General features: G+C 29.1%; 1 protein-coding gene across 3 annotated transcripts in view; it reads right to left on the minus strand.

Annotated features, from left to right (window-relative positions):
* The window catches only part of unc-5, a 544094-nt gene that overhangs the window by 392189 nt on the left and 129479 nt on the right, over positions 1 to 22426 (minus strand). For all 3 annotated transcript variants that reach the window (XM_014429463.3, XM_014429462.3, XM_014429461.3), the window contains exons 2-4: positions 20983 to 21080; positions 5498 to 5697; positions 1223 to 1439 (exon numbers count right to left, since the gene is read on the minus strand). In XM_014429463.3, coding sequence (XP_014284949.1) covers positions 1223 to 1439; positions 5498 to 5697; positions 20983 to 21064 — 499 coding nt within the window. In that variant the 5' untranslated portion in view covers positions 21065 to 21080. The remainder of the gene's footprint in view (positions 1 to 1222; positions 1440 to 5497; positions 5698 to 20982; positions 21081 to 22426) is intronic.

A 22426-nucleotide genomic window follows, 5' to 3' on the forward strand; every position in this document is an offset into this window, starting at 1 on the left:
ATATAAAAATATGATATGAAAAATATTAAAAAGTGATTTTTCAGACATTTATATTATTAAAATATTGCAATTCTAATTTAAAATTAGGTATAAATAAAAGTCTTAAATCCTTAAATATTGGAATATTTGAGATCTGAACTGGAACAGGAATACACGAGAGGAAAAGTCCCGGAGGATATAATGTAATATGACAGACTTTGAGAATAAGACACAGGCAGCCCCGAAGGCACTCAATACAAGAGCTCAATACCAATATCTGTTCAATACCAATATCAATGGACATAGAAATGGATATTACCCTCAGAGACCACAGTGGATGTCTTCCCACGCAGTGTAATATAAGAAGGCTTCTTCTAGCCACTACAAAAACACCACAGACAAAGATAGGGCATCTTTATAGGCTATTCAACATTCTATAGGGTCTGGGAATTTTAAAGGGTGTGGATAAAAAACAAATACATAAAAATAATTGGCGCATTTAGATAAGGCTTGGGATTGAGACAAGGGGTTTTATTGGTCGGTGTGGGTAGTTTTAGTTGTCAAGTGTTTAGAGTTTTCTAGGAATCTAGCTATAAAACATGAAAATTATTACGTGTCGTTTCCGTCGTCCTAGGAACCATGAAATGGACAAGGCTAGTTTTACATGTTCTTATATCTCAATAAAACAACAATTTTATCAACGTGAAACTACAAAAATGTTAGGATAAATTAATCAACTAAATAATACCAATAACCTGTTTCTTGGACATTTAAAATAAAGTGAGATTGATTGTTTTTCCACCATGTAGTCTTTAGTAATAATTTTTCTGTAATAGTCTCTTCAAGAAAATAATGTACATGTTTTTTATAGGAAGGATCTAAATTTTTTTATGTTCACAAGTCTTTTGCGGTGGTCAGATTTATCTAGATATGAAATGGGAACGATAAACCAAAACGTATTAGAAGGATTGAAAATTAATATTTTCATTTCTTAAATTTTATAAATAAAACTAGCTATTATTTTTACAATACAAATTAAACATAAAAATAAATTTAAAAATTAGCTATATGTACAGTTCAATTAATATGTTATGCATGATGGACATAATAACGTGAAGACGAATATACCCGAATTGTATATAATCTATCGAACCATTATTTGTAAATGCTGTCTTGAAGATATTAAATACATAAGTAATCCTAAAGCAAAACGTGATAAATGTAATTGTCATCTCGTACTCACATGCAACGTCGAGAACTGCAGGCTGACTCCTGATGTTTCCCCTCGAAGACCACGCAATGCACTCGCACTTGAACTTGTCTTTGCCAAAATATTCTTCAACGTCGTCTCGTGTGATGTTGACCGATGCTTCCACATTGCGTACTCCTGTCTGCGGATCGACGAATTCCTGCTGGACACTGTTCTCGGACACTCGGCCACCATTGCATTTGAAGTATACCTAAAATAAAGGTGTAATGATGAGTTCACACATATGTAGCAAACTAGGAATGTCATTAAAATAGAAAACATTAAGAAATATGTTATATTTTATATGGCTGTAGGGGATTGGTAGAATTCTGTATAATTTGAAATTATAAAATATAATAATGCAGAATAAACTATAAGCAATAGTCCATGTAAGGTTAAAGAAGCACAAAATGACATATGAGTCCAATTCAACGTTTGAGAAATTTGAAATTGTGTGATCAGAACCCATCTCTTTTTTCTTCAAATTAAATTGATTTATCAATCAATCAATTAAAATCATAAATCAATCAATTCAATCATAAATCAATTTTAATTGAATCAGAACAGGTTTCTCTCAAATCACAGTCCTAATTCTGAGAAAAAAAATTTATATTTTAATTTCGAGATAAAATTTAGATAAACAAGCACACATTTTTATTTGCAATTGTGTGAAATATATAGAGTAAGGGGAAGAATTGCAATCCTGTGAAATTTTGAATTCGAGTTTTCCACTGAAATAAACGTTTTGAGAAACCCCGTCTAAGTAACCAAGTCTCGCAAAATTGTCCGTGTATGGAGTCCACCTCAAAAACGCAAAGTTTTACGAAACTAAAAATGCATATTTAAGTTTAGTATTTTCCTGTGATGTTAAAATTTTTTTTTCGATAAAACCAACTTACAGAAAATGTTACTTGAAGTTGAAAAATGTTTTTAAAATGTATATAACCGATTTTTTCAAAAATGGCTCCAACAATTTTGATTATACTCTGTATATCAATCTATAGTTAAGTGATTTTTATCATCAAAAAGGTTTTATCTCCATAGAAATTCTTAAACAGTGATTTTTTTTCTAATTGTGTTTATTTGAAATAATAAACCTTTTTGCATTGCTAAAAGTATTAACAAATATGTAAGTATGAATTATAAAGGAATTTTATGATTAACAAAAGGAGAAAAGTGGAGAAATAGAGACAGGGATTCGAACACTGCTGATCTTGTCCGATCTTTTTTGGAATTAAACTGTTGCTTTTTTAGCAGGAACAAATTTGATATTCGTTGTTCTGATCTAAAAAAAATCATAAATGCATGAAATTTTATAGAAACAATAAAATAAAACTTTATTGTTTTAAATTGTGTTTCAATGGTGGTAAGTAAAAGTTGTGAGATGCGCGCACCACACTAATTTTTTAAAAATATTTTTGGTTCTGACGATACTAAAATATTCCTCATCGGAAAAAAAAATCAAAATATTCGAGCATTAAAGTAGGTAAGGACGTAAAAACTTTCAAAACAGAATTTCATAAAAGGGAGTTTTGCTGAACGCCAATATTTTGTGTTATATCCATCGTTTCCATCTAAACAATTATTGGATATAAATAGGAACATGTCAGGGAAGATTATGTCAATATGTAAAATTATATATAGAGAATAATGAATAAGTTTGCAGAGATACATACAAGTAGCAATATTTATATTGTATCATAGTGTACAAATTGGTTCAGGTTATAGTTAAAAGCTAAACAAATTTCCACAACAAACTCATGTCAAAATATTAATATTTTTTTCTTTTTTGTCGTATGTCATGTTCGTTATTAGGGGTAATCACTAAGGTTTGAACACTTTAGATGTTGCCAAGGCGTGAACAGTAATTGCTGATCAATATCAAGGGACTGTTCCCTGCACCTGGGAGATAACGGCTCTCATAAGTTAGTTTTCCTTTTAACCGAGTTATGAATTCGCTTAAGAGTTAGTATCAGTTTTAGGCGCCCATCATTGGCTCATATCAACAGTGTCATATCTTCAGTCGATTGACGAAACAATATAATTTTACACTTCATGAAAATGATGTATTTTATAAAATTCATTTCTAAAACAAAACTAGCAATGAGCAACCCGAGAAAATATCATATGCAAACTCATTATAGTCGACTAGTATCCTCCTTACAATATTCCACAAAATACCAGCTATTCAGAAACAAATGAATTCCTATATACATTCTTATTGGGTACTTTGTATATTTTGTGGTTTTAAAAATTTTTTTATAATACATAGAACCCCGCTTATCTGTCCTAGTGGGGTCCGAACATGTGGTAGAACCGGTTTGTACAAAACAAAATCTGGAATAATAATTTCACTCATTTATTATTAACTATTAACTATTATTATTATTAAATTTAGTTATTTTGTTCCCAACACATAGTCTTTACTTAATACTATATTTATTTCTTACTTTCTTTTCATAGTTACTTCAAAGGTCCAGTTCTACTGGATATTGTTATTTATAGTTGTATATTGTTCTTTAAACACTTTGGATCTGGTGATTCCAGAATCCTCGTAGAATTATTTCATTTGTTTCTCATACCAGTTCATTATTTCTAAAATATGTAATTGTTTTCTTTTCTAGTTTGTGGTATCAGCAATTTTAGTATAGAAACAATTTCAATTGAGAAAAAAAAATACTTTAATGTACTTGTTTAATTTTTAGATTTATAATTTGTAAATTTAGAAAAGGCTCACTAGAAAAGAACATTATAAAATAATTAAGAATTTAACAGAGGGATTAAACTGATTCCAGAAAAAAAAATCAAGTTACATTTTATATTTTAATACGACTGTTAGGATGTTAAATTGGGTAGGAATACACTTGATCGATTACTATGTATTTAATTTTAAATATTTACATTTTTATTTATTTAATTATTTTATTATTATCATGATGAAATTATAATAAGAGTTTGTAACCCAGGAGTTGGGATGATAATGTTTAGGAGCTAAATTATCGGAGGTTCTAATGATTTTGAAATATACTCGTTAAATATACCAATATACAAATGATTTAATAGAAATTGTTCATTCCAGCAGGGTATTTTTGATTTATCAATACTCATAAAAGGACAATTGTTGCAAAACCTTAGATCGGACGATTTAAGCATCATTAGGACAATCGCTAGACCCTGACCCGGACTTTGTGATTCTAATACCGACACCAAGAGGGAGGCGAGTCCAGAACGGACCAATAATTTGTGGGCCAAATTATTTGTGCCTTTGTGCCTTATCCCATTGTTCGGCCCGGACCCGGCTACACTGGATACAGCTAATTGCACTCCTGCGAATAATAGCCTCATTATGCAAATAATTCTTGCTATAAACCGATCGATAGCTCTCACTATTCAAACCTTCGCCTCGAGATAATCTGAGGCAATTTAAGATGCTATCTTCAAAGACGTAGGTTGGCTCCATATTTTAGCAGAACTACACGTTGTAAATGTTAGATGAATGCAAAGAAATTTATATTAATCATTTATTTCAAATACCTACAGTGCTTCGAGCGCATGATAAAATGAATGATTCAAACAAATATCTAAATATTTTGTTATCAAATAGGTTTTAATATTACATATAAATTATAAAGGCGAGTTTAAATAATTCACATTATTACCATGGTAAGGTGATGTTTATGTATAACAGCTGAATGAAAAATAAATATGATATCTGAATAAGACTTATATATCTGTAATGGTCGTGAAAAACTAGGTGATATAGAATCAGTAGTTTTTCTAATTAAAGGAATGTTCTAACTCATTCCAAAAATCTAATACACAATATTTCCATGGATATGAGTATTTCTTCAAATTCCATTATCCATGAATTTGAAGAAATACTCATATCCATGGAAATATTGTGTATTAGATTTTCAACATTTTTTAAAATTTAAGCAGAGAAGTATAAATTAATATTTTAAGATTTTTTTTGTTCTTTCATTTCAATTTATTCTTTTATTATTATTTAATTTATAAATCTTTAAATAGGGTGTGAATGTGTTCTCTCTACCCTATTACTGATATCTGAAAATATTTGACACATTGTAATAATACACTAAAAAAAAAATTAAATAAAACTTGAAAACTTGAATCTACTTAGACAGTAGCCTTGTTCCAGCACGAGTCAAAATTAGCATCAAAATTATCATCAGGTGCATGCCAATATGACGATAGTTGTGACTCACAGGAAGAGACCTGTCATTTCTTTTAAATTAGGTATATAATTACCTGAAGAGCGTGAGAGGCCCTGCATTGCAAGGTGGCCGGCTTGTTCTTTATGATGTAGGTGTCCGTCGGTTCTTCCAGGAAGACAGGGAGAGGCACAGACTGTGACCCATCGTGTGCTTCGGAGGATGGTATCGTCGGCGAGTGCAAGGAATCCTCCAAGGGGTAGCTGTCCTCATCAGCCCCATCCTCTTCCTCGCCTCCTACAATAAATTGACATATTTGTAATTTCATGATACATTTATTTTCATATTTAATATTTAAGGAACCTTATAACAAATTAGCAATTAATGTAGGACAATATTTGACACAAGAAACTGAGACTCATCTACATAAACATAATACACAACAGAAATACAATAATTCTTCAAGATTTAAAAAAATAAATATATATTCATAAAAGTAATTTATGTTCAATTTATAAATAAAAGTAATGAAAAATTCATAAAAGTAAATTATTAGAATATTATTGCAATTATGAATATAATCATATGTAACTAATGAAGGGAAATGGTAGCTCAACTATACTGCAATTTCGTCCCACATTGCTAAGCTTCATCAGAGCTAAAAACACAAAACAAGAATCGTATATTTGTAAACAGTGAGGGTTATCAGAAGGCATGAAATATATGGCTAGCTATCTTACATTAGCTATTTTATATTATTCCTCTATTAAAAAGTTAATTATGAATACAATATATTCGCTGATAATAGACCACTCTGTATTTCCCATAAAAATCAAGTACCCACACTCCAACCTTCATGATATTTAGTAAAATTAAAAATGTAATCAATCAAAGAAAACGATTGAGTATATATTTATGATTTTAATAATTTTAAAGCAATTCATGTATTTATAACTTGTCAATTTTCACTCAAGAATACTAAGAACAAAAAAAAAAATCAGATTTATATTAAAGATTAGTACTCAGCCAGTATTTAGGAATGTCATATTTAATTCAGTCGTCGATCTTCACTTATTTTGATTGTTCAATGATCATTAATAATTTTTTCTTTAGTTTTAATTTTTTTTTTAATAATTATGATAGTGAGGAAAAAAATAATGGTTATGTGTGGAAATCATATATACATACACTCGTTTATTTATTTTTTTCTAATGTATGTCAAATTATTGGATACTTCAATAAATTTTAATTGTAATTAATTTTTTGTATCAGAAATCTCAACAATTTCAGTTTTAATACGATTACCTATGGAACTTTTATATTAAATTGATTCAAAAAACGTCTCGTCTTGTAATATTTTTAAGTGGATACATATCCAGGTAAATATAAGAAACATTCGTTTGGATCAGAATCATTTGCTGATAAGAAGGAATAAAGGAGACAAGGACAATAGAGGAGGGCAATATGAAGGGGGTATTGGACAGAACAGACCACCATAACCTAAACCTTACTCGCTGATATAGTGCCTTATAAGGGGGAATCAAGGGTAGCATAAATCCACTGTATCATATATCCCTCCTCCACCCACTACGCTCGGCATTAAGGGTGACCAATAACAGCAACGGATAATTTATATTGGTCGATAATATAACGAATATCGGCCAAGACAATATTTTAAAAAATATCTTTATAACCACAACAGAACCACGTCGTTCAGAATTTTCGAGAATGAAGACTAAATTAAAAACACTAAATGGCACTATTTAATATATAAAAATAGAAACATAGGAGTATAATTAACGCAGAATAGTATAGCTTTTTAAAAAGTAGAACATTTACTTAAACGGACACAGTTGACATTTAATGGTAGTTTACGAGATTTTCGACAGCTTAAATTTTCATTTGCATAAAAATAACATCAATGTATTATTCGTTTAATGCATTGCATTTCAGAATCTGTAAAGTCCATTTTCAAATGATAATAGCCCTTATATTCCGGAAATATTTAATAACCTTAAGAAAACATTTATTTTTTTAGATCTTTATCACAGCAATTAATGTCTCTTACCGTTAAAGAATAATTTTTCCTCTCTTTGCTCTCTCAATTTTATTTTATTTATGGATATTTTTCAATAGCAGCTTATATATTCTAGTATAAATATAATATTAGGAATATTCCCGAAAGGTCAGTTAGTATGTATAGGCAAACATCACTATCGCAGTGGATTGCCTTATATAATGTTATAAAAAAAAATCAATTTTCAAATTTTTAATTTCTTATTTTCTGATTGACAGATGTGGTACTTGACTATCTCATAAAATTGCTCATAAAAAATTTCAACCTGAAAAGGATTTTTTTACCTCGTAATAATCTAGTACGAAAACTGTTAATTAGATTAAAAAACTTTGAAAATGAATTTGACTGGTTTTGGTCTCATTTATAGAAAATAAAAAGATGATTTAATAATTTTTAATATTGAAAATAATGCAACGTGAAATCTGAAAAGATGAGGAGATGGGGAAGACTCAAGTGTAACCCACTTTGGCACGTTTACTTCACTGAAGTATGGCACACATTTCAAGTTCTAGAGTAATTAGAAAATAAGTATATTCCATCCTTATGCTACATTATTGCCTACATCATTTCTTCCTTTCTGAACGAAAAACCACCTTATCATTTTAATACTTTAACAGAGTAATTATCTCATTTTTTATGTACGCTTTTTTTAATTAAATTATTAAACTTCCTCCTTAAATTATAATATATTAAAAGAGCATAATCATTGTATGAAGAATGTAAAACTGGAGATATTATCGTATTAGATATATAAAAAGCGAGATAATTTAACAAAAAAAAACTTTGGAAGACAAATCAATAAAGCCATTATCTAAAGCACCTTAAACAAAGCGGATTATTGGGGGATTGTAGCTCTCGCAGAGGATACTAAATTCAGATTAAAAATATCCGTCAATCAAAGTTCCAGTATTAGTAGGTGTATCAAATATTTTAGCCATTTTCCTAAACGATTTCCTAGATCTATGTGCTAATAAATAAATATTTAAAGGTTTATTTAAATCAATCTATAGTGGAAATTATTACTTAAGTCGAAGAATCCAAATCGAACAGCGTATCTATTATTATATTTTTACTGTTAGTGCGGAATTATTTGGCTCTTCTAGATTTACTAAATATTATTTATATGATAAATATATAAAACGAAAAACGAACAAAGAATCTAATTTTCTAAATAATAAAAATAAAAAGTGCGAGTAGCATGATGAATTAATGATTTAACAAAAGAATTTTAATAAATTCTCCAAACCATTGTTTATTAGAACAAACGCCTAATTTTTGGGCATTTCGAAAATAAAATTTCATAAACAACAAAAATCCAATCAAACCGATTCTAGAATTGGTGCCAATCCGAAAAATAATTAAGTCTTACGCAAACCTCACAGCTCAAGCACGAGTTTGAAGGGAAAATTGGCTCGTGTTGTAACTTTAATACCATTACGAAATAAGATACCGTGGGGATATCGAAATAAGCTGTTTAAAAAAAAAAAGATTGAAAAGTAATACTTTCCTAATAAAAAATTCATAACTACAAGTATCTATAATAATAAATATGCACAATTCAGACATTTCAAACACTCAAAATATTTTAAAACTCTTACATTTTATATTGTTTAGATTCACTATCCATTAACAGGTCGGAACAACAATATTTATCTTACATATGGTGATTAAAAGTCAATAAACTAAGAATTGAAATTAAATTGAATATCTTTTATTTATTTTAGTTGATGATGTCCATATTATAATAGAGTTATGAGTTACTGAATTATTGATGAAATATTAAAAATAGAATTTTGACTAATAACCACTAAATTTAATAACACAGTAAACATATACATGTAAAAAAACTAAAGTATTCAAAATATAAATCACGAGATACAGCAAGTTATGACAGCCTAAATAGAAAAAAATATAGTAAGTTCTGTGAAGATAATGAAAAAAAAAAATTATTAACACTAAAACTATAACAGATGTAATGAAGTTTCTGTTATAGTTATAGCTATTAGAATTATTTTAAAATGTAAAAGATGATTAACTATAATCTTTCAGTATAGGTTGAATGATTGTTAATAAATATATACCTAAAAATGAATAAAGTTACTACAGTATTTACACAATATATTTAATATTCTTAATGGTATTTTTATTTTTAAATAACGTATATTTTGTAATTTTATAGGTAAATTTTATCATTATAGTTTTATTTCAGCTCCAAATAAATAAAGGACTATTGTTTAAATAAAATATTTTGGATCCAAGTTAAGTCTCAGACATTCTATATTACAAATGAGCGACAATAGTGTTAGATTAGTCTATAATTAAAAGTTTTAAAATTTAATGGAAAAGTGACAAATAGGTTGATTTGACTAAATTTATAGACCTGAGCAGAATAGACTTTAAGAAGGTTTTAATTGATAGATGTAAAGTGAAAATTTGTATTTAAGATTGCCCTTGAGGATGGTCAGGTTGTCTAAAACGTTGGACATTTAAAGCAATAACAAAGAATGTTTGAGCTTTAACTCGGATACAAATTATTTAATTTAAACAATAAAACCAGTCTTAAAGGAGAGAGAAGATAATACAGAAAGGATTATTGGCTTTCTACTCAAGAATAAACTCTTAATAACTACCAATAAATAAATGAATAAACTACCAATTACCATAATAATTAATATATTTTTCAAACATCACGAAAATTTAAATCATCAAATTTTAAGCATTAAATTTCTTTTGTATATACTTAACAAAAATTATGGTAATTTAAAGGTATATTTAAAAAAAAAAAAAGTTGTTTGTATTCTGTGAATAATCATAAAGGTGGGTGAATTTTAGAAAAGACAATAGTTTGTAAAAGTACAAGAATATTTGAAATAACCAAACTTAACTTCATTAAACAATATAAGAATTTTATTTAATTATATTATTATCATTATCATGTGATATTTTTACACATTTATAATACAGTGTTCTACATTCTACAACATAATGTATAATACAACAGTCTGAAGGAATGCAAAATTAAGGGAATGTTTTAAAAAAAAATTCCGCACTCAGATGGAATACAAATGAGCGAAATAACACTTGTGGGTCAATAGAATCTTTAATAAAAACATTAATAACACATCAAAAGTGGGTGCCTAGACCATCAATTAGCGACCCGAATAGCTTTAATATCCGGCGGGCCACAGTCAGATTACAAGGCTCTTTTTCTTTATTATTAAATACTAGTAAATGAAATGAGTCCGCACGTGGATAATAGAAAAACTTGATACCTAAAATATTTGGATAAATATATTCTTTATATATGAAAATGTATACAAATATATATTATAATTTTCTATAAATAGGAAAAAATTAAAACTTAAGCTTAAAAAAAAAATCAATTTACATCTAAGTTTGAGATTTCTCTAAAACTTTTTCAATATTGATTAGTAAATAATTTTTATTTCTAATAAATTAATTTATATACAGAAGTTCTTTCCTTCTCTCTAAGTCTAGAAACTAAAGGCTGAAAATAAAAATGATTGCTGCCAAACTATATTTTAAACATTTTTAGTAAAAAATATAAATTTACAGTATAGTCTGATAAGGGTAATTTTACTAACGGATATTATGTATAAAGTAAATATAATTTTTAAAAAAAGTAGTCTTTATTTGACGCTCCTTTAATGCGTTACAGTAGAAAAAGCTATAAGGCTAAATTACTCCGAATACACTACTATGTTTGGTTTTACAGTATATTCTTTAATGCGTTTTTAGATGTTTACCAAATTGGTTACTAACTATTTCATATTATAAATTCAATAAAAAATGAGTATAAACAGCATTTTGGCAAAACATGAGGTTGTGAAAACTCTTGCAGGCAATATGTTTCGGGAAAAAGTACGATAATTTTCACAGTTGTGTTGCTTCACACGACAGACGTTTTTATCATTCCCGGCACGTCTTCACAAGGTGTGACATTTCAATTAATCAAGGTGCGTGTCAGTCTTGATTAACAGCTTCCACAAATTAATTTAATTCCGCCTTTCCCTCTTACTCTTGGGTTATCTCGGGTTGCGTATATTCCTTCTTCCGCGTTAAAATGTTGGCCAAACCTCGTTCTTACAATTATTTTTATATTAAAAACCTTCTTAAATACTTAAAATGCAAAAAATAATCAGAAATTGAAGTTGTAAATCTTGCATAATGAGCAAGATAAGGTATTAGATAATTATTTCGAAAATTACTTAATCAAAAATATTTAGAGACTTAAATTTTCACTGTAGTTTTTTGGATTAGATGCTAATAAATTATCGAAACATTGTTTTTCTTTGTGCTTCTTTACTATTTTTACAAATGATAAAAATAATAGTCATATGAGACCAGTAAATAGATTGATTTTTTTAGATGGCTCTACAGATATTGTAGATATTTGGCCGCCTAAATCAGCGTTCTCCACACTTGCCTGTGTTAGGCCAGTACTTTCCAGTACTACCACGTGGTATTTATTAATTTATAAATAGATTGATAAATGAAGCAATATATTAGATTTGATATATATTCTTATGTCATGACTTCTTCCTTTAAAGCAAAAGGCATATCATAAAATGATATAATAATATTCAAGGCGATGTTAATTATAAAAATAGAATAGGATTTTTAGGTCTTCACGTATTTTTTTTAAGTTAACTTCTATATACATGTTTATGGTAGCTAGGTTTCTTTGGTGAAAGTTTTAACAGTTTTAAAGTAACTTTACTTTACTTATTTATATAGTAACCTCATAAAAAAAAAAAATAGAACCAACTAAAAAAATTAATTACTGATAATAGCAAAAATAGAGATTAGTTGGTACCTTTATTTTGTGGCCATAATTTAAAAAACAATTTCCTTAGAATTTTTTAAAAATACCACTTTTGCTTTGCATCAATGAATTTTTTAAGAAAGACGGCATAAGATAAATGTCGATTTCAAAAAGTTCTACAACGTATAAAACACTTAATCTGTTTCGATAGTTTTTCAACTACTGTTTTTCCCGCTAAATCTAGATTTAATAAAATTGGCTAGGCTGACATAAGGATTTCCCACTGTTAACTATTCCTAACTTCAATGGATTACAATTTTTTTTTTTCAGAAAAATCTACAAATAAATTGAAAGCATGAAAATATATATATAATGCTATGCATACAAACAGGTTCGAAACAAGCCTCTAGGGAGCCTGGTACAATTTGGATAACTGTTTTTGATTTCTAGAGGCTAGCATATAATGAACTCTCTGTATGCAAAGATGTTCGGATGTTCTTCTACGTTCAGGTCAGTGTAAGTTAAAATAAACACGCATCGGAAGAGAATTATACGAATGAAAACATGTACAAGATGTATAAAACATTATTTTGGACACCTAAAAATATATTGGAGACGTATTATTTTGACATATTTGAGAACGATCATCAATTATGTTTTATCTTATAAAATGATTTATAAACTACTCAACACTTAAAATGAATAATTTATTCACCGTTGATTTATTTTTATTTCAAAGAAATAAAAATATTTTTTTCATTAATTCAATCTTAATTTTTTTTCTAATTCTTTAGACTCTCGAGCATTAGAAGTATAACCAACAAACTTACTCTAGTTTTGTGATGCATTGTGTACTGCAATGAACATACTCATTTTTAATAATTTATTTAATTTAATTTTTAATACTTTTTTCTAATTTTTATTATTTTTTTATCTGTTAATGTGTTACAGCTTTAATATATATCGACTGTAAATGTTATAGGAAGTATTATTTTACAATAAAACAAACGTAAGTGAGGTTAATAATCAGAAAACAGCAGTATTTTTTAGTAAATTATTATTTATCATAGGCACAATTCTACATTGCTCCTTTTGCTCATGTTCAGGGCATAAAATAACAGATTTTATTATATATCCTATATAATGTAAAAGAATACAAACTAATGGACAGTAAACAAACGTTCCTAAGAAACTGCCGAGCCCCACAAGTGCCTTACACGATGTGCTATCACCGTTTACAAATATCTAAGGATGAACACACATGAATCAAAAGCCGTTGAGCGATTCAGCTCAGCAAATAGAAGCCTATCCCCTGAATAGCGGAAACAGGTCTGTGTACCCACATCATCCTCCTCCTATCTTCAGCTGTGTTTTCACCTGCACATCCTCACAATCCACCTTGTGCCAAAGACAACACAATCTCCGGTTCTTGCCATGTCTGTATCATCATTATTTGTATGCTTTAAACTTTGTTAAAATCAGGACGAAAGTGTACTCAACAAACGTCGGTAATGGACAAAAATCATAAAGTGGTTAAATAAACACTTTAAATTACAAAAATGTCAATAAGCACTGTAGAGTAATAATATGTGAAATATGTTAATAGTAATTATTTTATATTGTTTTCTTTAGTTGTTTTCTAATTTTTCTGTTACTTAATTCAATTATCCACCTATATTTATTTACAATGTGTACATATTTTTTCTTTTTATTATTATTGATCGTTTCAGTAAAGACTGAAATTACTTTTCTTCTCAGTTAATATGTACCTATGGTATGACTAAGTACTTAAAGCGTTGATACTTATTGCTCTTGAGTGTGGCCGATCGTATTTTTTCAATAATAGTTTCATATATGAAAAAAAAAAAATAATATTATTAGTAATGATGTAAAATACAGTCTAGTAATACGTAGTGCATTGTAACCATATGTAGTAGCATATGCTAGTAATATGAGTACAGTGCAGTAATATATAGTATTATAGTCCAGTAATATATAGTAGCATTGTTTACAAATATATTGTATTAGTAAAATGTAATGATAGTAAAATACTATCGCTATGGTATAATAATATATTTTAAGATCTAATCTTTTTATTTAGAGATGGATGAGTCCTTAGTGAATTTATCATATTGAGAACTAATATTAAAATAAATGTCTATTTTATTTTAAGCGTTGCGATCGATTACATATTCATCAATGTCTAGTTATTGCCTGGATTTTAATTTATTAAATCAACAAATAAACTTGTCCACAATACATTAGGTAAATTTTATTTATTTATTTATTGACATTTACCACTGTATAAAAAATATATATCAAGCAAATTAGGTAAATTTATAACCTTAAAAAAATGTAGAGAATGAGTTCAGATAAGAATTGATCTGATTATTATGAATTTTGTGAACGCCACTCTTTTTAAAATACCGTAACTGTATTTGTTGATCATTATTAGAATAGTGTGAATTACTTTTATACTAGTTTAATGTCTGAAATGATTTCTGAATGTAAACTGAGGGCTAGAAATTAAACACAAAAATTTAAGTTGTTATCCAATGTTCCTTACACTGTTGTAGGTTGACATGACGTCATTTTTTATTTTATTTTTTAATGAATAATAGAATAAAAACACAAAATTTATAAATAAATAGAGTGTTTTTTTTAAATACAGCAGTTATCGAAAGTTACAGTCTCAACTAAGAAAGTAGCTAATATCGATTAAAATTTTAAATAAAAACACTTATTATGTTTAATTATTTTTAACAGCGGAACGGCCCCTCCCTGTTCCAATAATTCAACTGCCACCACAACACCATCTGGATCCTGCTGCACATCACCTTAAAATGCCACAAGGCAATCAAAGGAACTACAAACTACCAGATATACTTATACATATAGGTAGTTGTTGTTGTTGTTGTCTGAGGCTTAAGGGCGTAAAACCCTGAGGTCATCAACGCCCATGTTTCAATATAGGTAGATATACAAACTAATGGACTAATAATAAATATAAATAAAAATAATCTTCCACTTATTTTTTTTTTAATATCCTTTTAAATTTATTAATATCCTCTACCCAGGAATATGGTAATTTAAAAACTTTTAGTGTATAGATAAAAAGTACATTAATTGAATTTTTTTTGGTTCAATTGTTCAATTAATTATTAAAATAATTTTTCCAAATAAAATTAAATATCAGTATTTTTAATCGATAGATTAATTAATATTAATAATTTACTGTAGGAATTAATAAATATCATTCAAATAATATTATTTGTGACAATTCTAACGGAATCTAAATATTTTTCTACTACAGATTTTATAAATTAGTTTTGGAAGGGTAAAATTATTCTGTTATTGGCAGTTCAAAATTATTCAGTGTTTCTTGGTTTTTACACCGTAAAGTCTACCACTAACATAAACAAGACATAGCAAGATTTTTAATGATTTTTCAAGTCTTATAATTTTCGCATTTATTCTTCCAACCTAATCCATTTATTTTTGCTTTTATTAAGTACGAAGTCTTAAATTTTAAAATCATTCATCTACGTAAAATTATTTATTTGTTAATAATTCAAACAAAAATATTTGCTTTATAGTTCTAAAAGTATATAAATACAAATAGTTGCAACAGGAGAACAAAAGAAAACTCAGAAACATTACAATCCTGATATTGAGTTGAAATTCTGACTATATTTACTACATAATTAGCATTATAAAATGTCTAATAATGTAGTAATAATAATTTATTGCTATACACTTGTTCAATCTGTCCGCAATCAATGCTTAAGATTCAGGCGTAATAAGCAGAATATGCTTATCAGTTGCTAATTAATTTTCGCAACAACAGGGGCACAGAATCTTTAATGAACCTCCAAGTGCCGCCAAAGGCTTTCTCCGAATCGAAGACTCTACCTTTTTCATTATTAATTATTCCGGTGCCATTTCGCATGTCCACCGCCGAGCATCTTCAAGACGCCGGAAGATCAGAAAAAAGAATTGGCTATTTCGGTTTATGATCTCGGCATTCTTCCTCCATTCTTTCTTCTCATAAGCGAACTACTTCCATTTTTTTCTTTCATTGTACCCTTCCTCCGCGAAGAAGGAATTCGGCCTTCTTAAGCGCCATATCGGTTCTCGGAACGTCTTGGATTCTTCAAAGGGTAGGGAGCAGTTTAAAATGATTATAGCTGCGGATTCCTGAGAGGACCGACAGTGCATGCCTTCTTCGTAGGAGCCAGCGTCGTATATTTCTCTGTCTAGCAGTCCAATGTTGAGTATTAGTACAGAGAGCGAAAACAAACTCTTAGCCGTGAATGTTGCTAGTACATTAAAGTTAATCGTATCAAGATAGGGTTAGACATGAGACCATTCTAGTTTATAGTTCCTACATACAATTACAAAGCCTACGGAATTTATCATGTATCTCTTAAAGATATAATATATTCATAAAAATTATGTATTTATTATACATAGATAATGATAAAAGATAAGATAGAACCAACCAGACATGTTTCACGTTTTCATTCCTATTCTTAATTCTGAACAAAAATCAAAAGAGAAGAAACACAAAAGTGCGTCTTATTTTCAAAAGACATACAGACGATGGTTCTATCTGGTTTGACCATCATCGGGTTGAAAGTCAGTCTTCTTAATCTCCCGCTAAGAGGTGAAAGTTAAAAATTACTACGCTGACTGTGCACGAACCCGACACGTAATCGTTTCCATAAAAAGAAGTTTCATGCCGTCTGTTGCAAGAGGATCGAATTCGAAGAATCCATTTCTTCTTTTATTTCATCTTCGACATATTCTTCCAAGGTGATATGGATGTTACACTTGGCATGTCGGAGAGCCTACACAGTGCTCACTTTCAATAAAATAAACAGACTCTGTTATCTATATATTTCAATTAATTTAAACCTTTTGATGTATCAATTTTAACTTTTAAAAAATCCTAATATCATAATATTAGTAATTTAGTTCATATAAATCCTCTGTCTCTTCTTTTTTTAATTGTATATAGTAAACTTTCACCCACCCATACAAACACCCCTCTACACACACATACACATTGTTATAAACGAGATCCTTATACACGTTTGTATCTTGCGGCAAATTCTAGGCTTGTACAAATACTCTTGTTAAACGTCGGTATTCACACGCCTGAGTGTTCTTGTTAATTTTGTAGGCTATTACATTCGATTTACAATATTTTTATTATAAAAAGGAACGAAATAAAGATAACTGAAATGGAAACCTAAATAGTTTGGCAAACGTGTAGAGGCACCTAGTGAATTTAAAGCATTCGTCCATTATTTTCTTACAAGCAGCGTCAAGTATATGTTCACTATTAATGTAAACTAGCACCTATAGTACTGGCCGAGATAGTAGTAAAACTTCAAATAAGAATATTTCGTCTTCGGCACCAAAAGGATCAGACTAAAGACTCTTCCAGAATCATATCAATAATTTCAAATGTTGATTTTATCAATTTAATTAAATGAAATTCACCTCCCTCAAAAAAAGTACATGTTATGGCATGGATATTATAACGTTTTTTTCCCACATTCCTTTCGGAAAAATCATTTTATATTACGTTAAGAAAACATAAAATTAAGGAAAGGTTAATTAGCATTAGTGGTTCAGAATAATGCTGCAGAGAGATGTAGAAATGGTTGTATCCGTGAAGGTTTTTCTAAATTATTCTTCCTAGAGTATCATAGTACGTGAAGAATTTTTATCAAAAGTATTTCTGAGAGCTTAATTTGGATTTTGTGAATTCCCTGCCCCTCACTGCCCCCCTAGGCCCATCATTAGTATATACCTTTTATGTTCAGAACACATTTGTTTAATAATTAATTGATTATTTAAATAATAATTAGATTATTTTACTAATGAGAGTAATGATCAGTTTGATGTAGTCAATAAGGAGCCAATGTCTCTTAATCGTATAGGGTTTAAAGGTGTTACCCAACTTTACTAAGCCCTAATTGTTTCTTAAATCTCTGGCAAATCACTACCGATATCATAACTCCCTAAGAAGGAGATGGAAGAACGATCTTAGCTAAGAGGTTGGAGAAAGAGGAAGCCGACTGGCGACCTCTATGGACGGACCCCCGACAGTGCTAATAATTGAAATTCCTCCCCGCTAAGGCATTGTCTAGCAACAATGAGAGGGCGAGTTTACATTGAATTTTCTCTCTGCACGCTAGTCTCGTCGCCTGGGATTTTAGAAATTCACTCCTAAAGAGCTTCAGTTCTTGTGCACGAACCAACCGCTTGTTCTTTCAGCTAACACAGCAGCAACTTGAAACCACGAGAATTATTCCTTATTATGGGGAGTTTGCTTTGTATCATATTACAGTCGGTTGGCTTTTGTACAGAGTCATTTGAGACATTTATTAATTATGTAAACATATTATCTAAATTCTAGGATGTACCTTGAGACAACCGTAATGAATTCACGCATTAATAAAAACAATAATGTTTAACTTTAATGATATAGATTAGACAAAAGGGAAAAATTAATGCCCTTAATAAAAATAGGACCTAGAAGTGTAAAGAAAATTAAATTTAAGTCACGAATGTCAGCTTATTACTTCAATCCATTTTACAGAATTACCATATCCAATCCTCCGTGTCCCGACTAAGAAGTAATCGGGATCTCTTGCACCTAGCCAGATGACCGCTATCCATCTCCGCAACTCTAATTTGACGATCCATCTCCGAAATAAAATTCCTCCTCGACAAATGTCATTTCGGCCTCCTAATCAGAGAACAGAAGAGTGAGGAGAGCTTTTCCATTTGTCGGAGCTGACGGATAATCGATGGTCCCGTTCGAGACTTCGATGTAACTGCCCCCTTCCACCGCGATCTGGACGGATACGAGGAGATCAATCACGGCAATTCCTTGACGCCTTTCTTCTTCGGATTGGCAACTTTCTACTTTGGGAAACATAACTGGCACCCGGAAAATCCCCCTCCTATTTGGGAGTCGGGCACCAATTTTCGATGAAATTGTATTCCTTCGCCTGACAGGCCGTGATGTATTTCGATATGTAAGCTGTATTTTCACGAGAGAAAAAAAAATTGGGTCACAATCTCCGACTTCTATTATAACTTCAGCAGCAGGAACACGTCTGACATCAATCTACTGAGAAATCCTATTACCTGTAGAAACTCGAATTAATTGAAAAACATACATAGTCCAAAGTTTAATTAATAGAATATCTATTAAAAAAAATTTTTTTTTTCAAGGTCTGCCCACTATAAATTTCGTAATTTTAAATCTAACACATTCATCTTATGATGTACTAGGGTGTGAACTACTTAATTTAAAAAATCATATGATGTCAAGCACCAAATTAATTTACCACAACTTCGTTACTTTAATTATTAAATCCAATAATCAAGTCAATTTTTTTTTTAATTTTTAAATGAGAAATAAAAAAAATGAGGTATCTCCAGGTTTATTCAGTTTGATAATCATTTTTAAAAATAAATCGTTAATTTTTAACTAACCTTGTGTCTTAATTGAGAAAAATAGAATCTTAAAAAGTATCATTTCATAGAAGACTTGTGTGATAATTTTTAGATATTTCATATTTCACATATCTAGGGAAGTAGTTAATTGTCTTTTTTGAAGTTGTTTCAGCACGTCATTAGTTGCTAAAAGTTATGAAAACTTCATATTTGTTTTAAAATGAGTAAAATACATTCTTATGTAATTTAAAAAAAAAGAAAATATAAAATGTGCACTCTTTAGTTCGTGGTTTAATAAATTATTTCTGCATTGAAGTTCACTGTTATAATTGCTTATTTATTTATTTTTTTAAACTACATTGTTATAATCTTTGTTTTTGTGACAACAAAATAAAAAATTATTAAATTTAAGTTGGAAATTACATGTAATTCATAAATGAAGTGAATTTCAATATTTAATAAATATGCAAAAACTTCTGAAATAATTTACAAATGATTTCGTGAAAACTTATTACCAATCAATTTTTTTTCTCGAATTTTTGTATAATTTTCTTATTGTTGTTAATTGTTTCCTGTTTCGTAGCCGAAAAAAAGAGAAAGGCGCCATTAATGAAAATCATTCATAATTCAGAAGAAAGCAGTTCAAAACGCCATCTCCAGGAGATGTATTGACCAATCTGATAAAATTTATCGAGCTCGTTAAAAGGGTGTATAACCATATCGTCCATGAAAGACGATGGTTTTCAGTCTTCCTAGTCCATTTCGTGTAATTCGTATGCATTAACATAATGGACGAAATTTAAATTGTAAACTCCTAGTACTTATCACAAATTTGGGGCCTGAATCATATTAACAAGAAACCATAAATTAATTCTAGCAGAGAGACAGAACAGATGTACTCGGGGACTCATTAGTGAGGTCTGCAAATGGGTTCTACATAGAGTACATGACGCACTGGGTACAATACAACTCCAGTCTATTGTACCTCTATGGTAATACGTTCATAATCAACCCCTATGAATCATAATTAACTAAAGTGCTTTATTTTTAAATCTTCATAAGAGAACAAAAATTAAATTAATCTTGTAGTGAGAAGAAATAAATATTAAAAAAATGTCTTTTCCGCACCTCCTTTTGTCAATTTGATAAAAATATACTAAAAAAAAAAAATTAAAAGTGCATATATGTTTTTTAATATATCAATAATATTTTTGGTATTGCATTATTTATGTTATATTACCTTCAATCTGAGATGCTGAAGCAGCCAAGGCGAAGAAGAGGATCAAAGCTGCAATAATTCTACGACGGTCCAGCTCTAACATTTCAAGGCATTATAGTCTGAAAGCAAAATTGAATACAAATTAGAGTTAAATAAAGAACTTAAAAAAAAACAAAACATATATTATTGAAAAATAAGAAATCTAGGCTATATCAATTTCCTTCATAGAAAATATGAAAACGTTCTTGTCTAACTTTAGCCTCGAATTATGTTTTTCTTATTACTTATAATTTATCGACTGCATAGGGAAGATTTAACTTCTCACCTTTCGTTATTCTAGATGTGAAACAGTATTTTAAAAATTTTGTGGAAAACATCAGCATTATTTTTTATTTAAAAAATAAATACATATGTTTTTATAAGCAAATATCAAAAATCTCATTAAAATATTAATACAAATTGTATAAACACAATCAATAATAAAAATAACGATAATTACTGCCAAAAAATTCTTAAAATTATGTTCTACCAATCGCATAATGTAGAGGTGTTAGTCGGAATATATATTTGAAAAATTATTACCTTAAGAATTTTTTTAGGGACAGGTTACGCCTTCTGCTCGTTCTGAACTTACAACCAACTTATAATTACTAAAATTAAAAACAGTTATTGGAGAAGTTTGTCGGGGGGTGCTGTCAGCAAAGAACAACATAAATAAACAAAACCATATGTATTTATTTTATGCCGACGTTTCGACCTGAATTTCAGGTCTTCATCAGGGCTATAGAACAAAAGAGATAACAACAACATTTAGAGAAACAAACAATTGAAAAGGAATAGTATACAAACAAATTTAGAGTTATACAAAATATTGAATTAAATCATAAATGATAAAAATTGATAACTGATAATTGAATAATAAAAAAATTTTCATAGATTGATAATCGTGGAATTGGATGGTAGTAGATTGAAAACAGTGACAGATGAAATATAATATTATTTAATATAATTTCATCTGTCACTGTTTTCAATCTACTACTATCCAATTCCACGATTATCAATCTATTAATTTTTTTTTTATTATTCAATTATCAGTTATCAAATTTTATCATTTATGATTTAATTCAATATTTTGTATAATTCTAAATTTGTTGTTCTTTGCTGACCGCACCCCCCGACAAACTTCTCCAATCATTAATCTACGGTCAACTATCTACACCTCATTAAAAATAGTTATTTATGAAATAAAAACATTGTGGAACTTCGGCGACCTATTGTTTATTCTACTACTTATCTTGAATGACGGGTAGGTCAACTAAATAAATGTGAGATGAAAATTGCAGGGTTTTGCTTCCAAAACTTATTTTTTCTTAATTTAAGTAAAAAAAAAAAGTTTGACTTGTACAAGTATAAACTTTTTAATACCCAATTAAGTTTTATTTTAGCATACATAAATTAGCATTGA

The sequence above is a fragment of the Halyomorpha halys genome, unplaced genomic scaffold (assembly GCF_000696795.3).
Source record: "Halyomorpha halys isolate HHAL.00 unplaced genomic scaffold, Hhal_1.1 Scaffold802.1, whole genome shotgun sequence".
In the NCBI taxonomy this organism is placed as follows: Eukaryota; Metazoa; Arthropoda; class Insecta; order Hemiptera; family Pentatomidae; genus Halyomorpha; species Halyomorpha halys.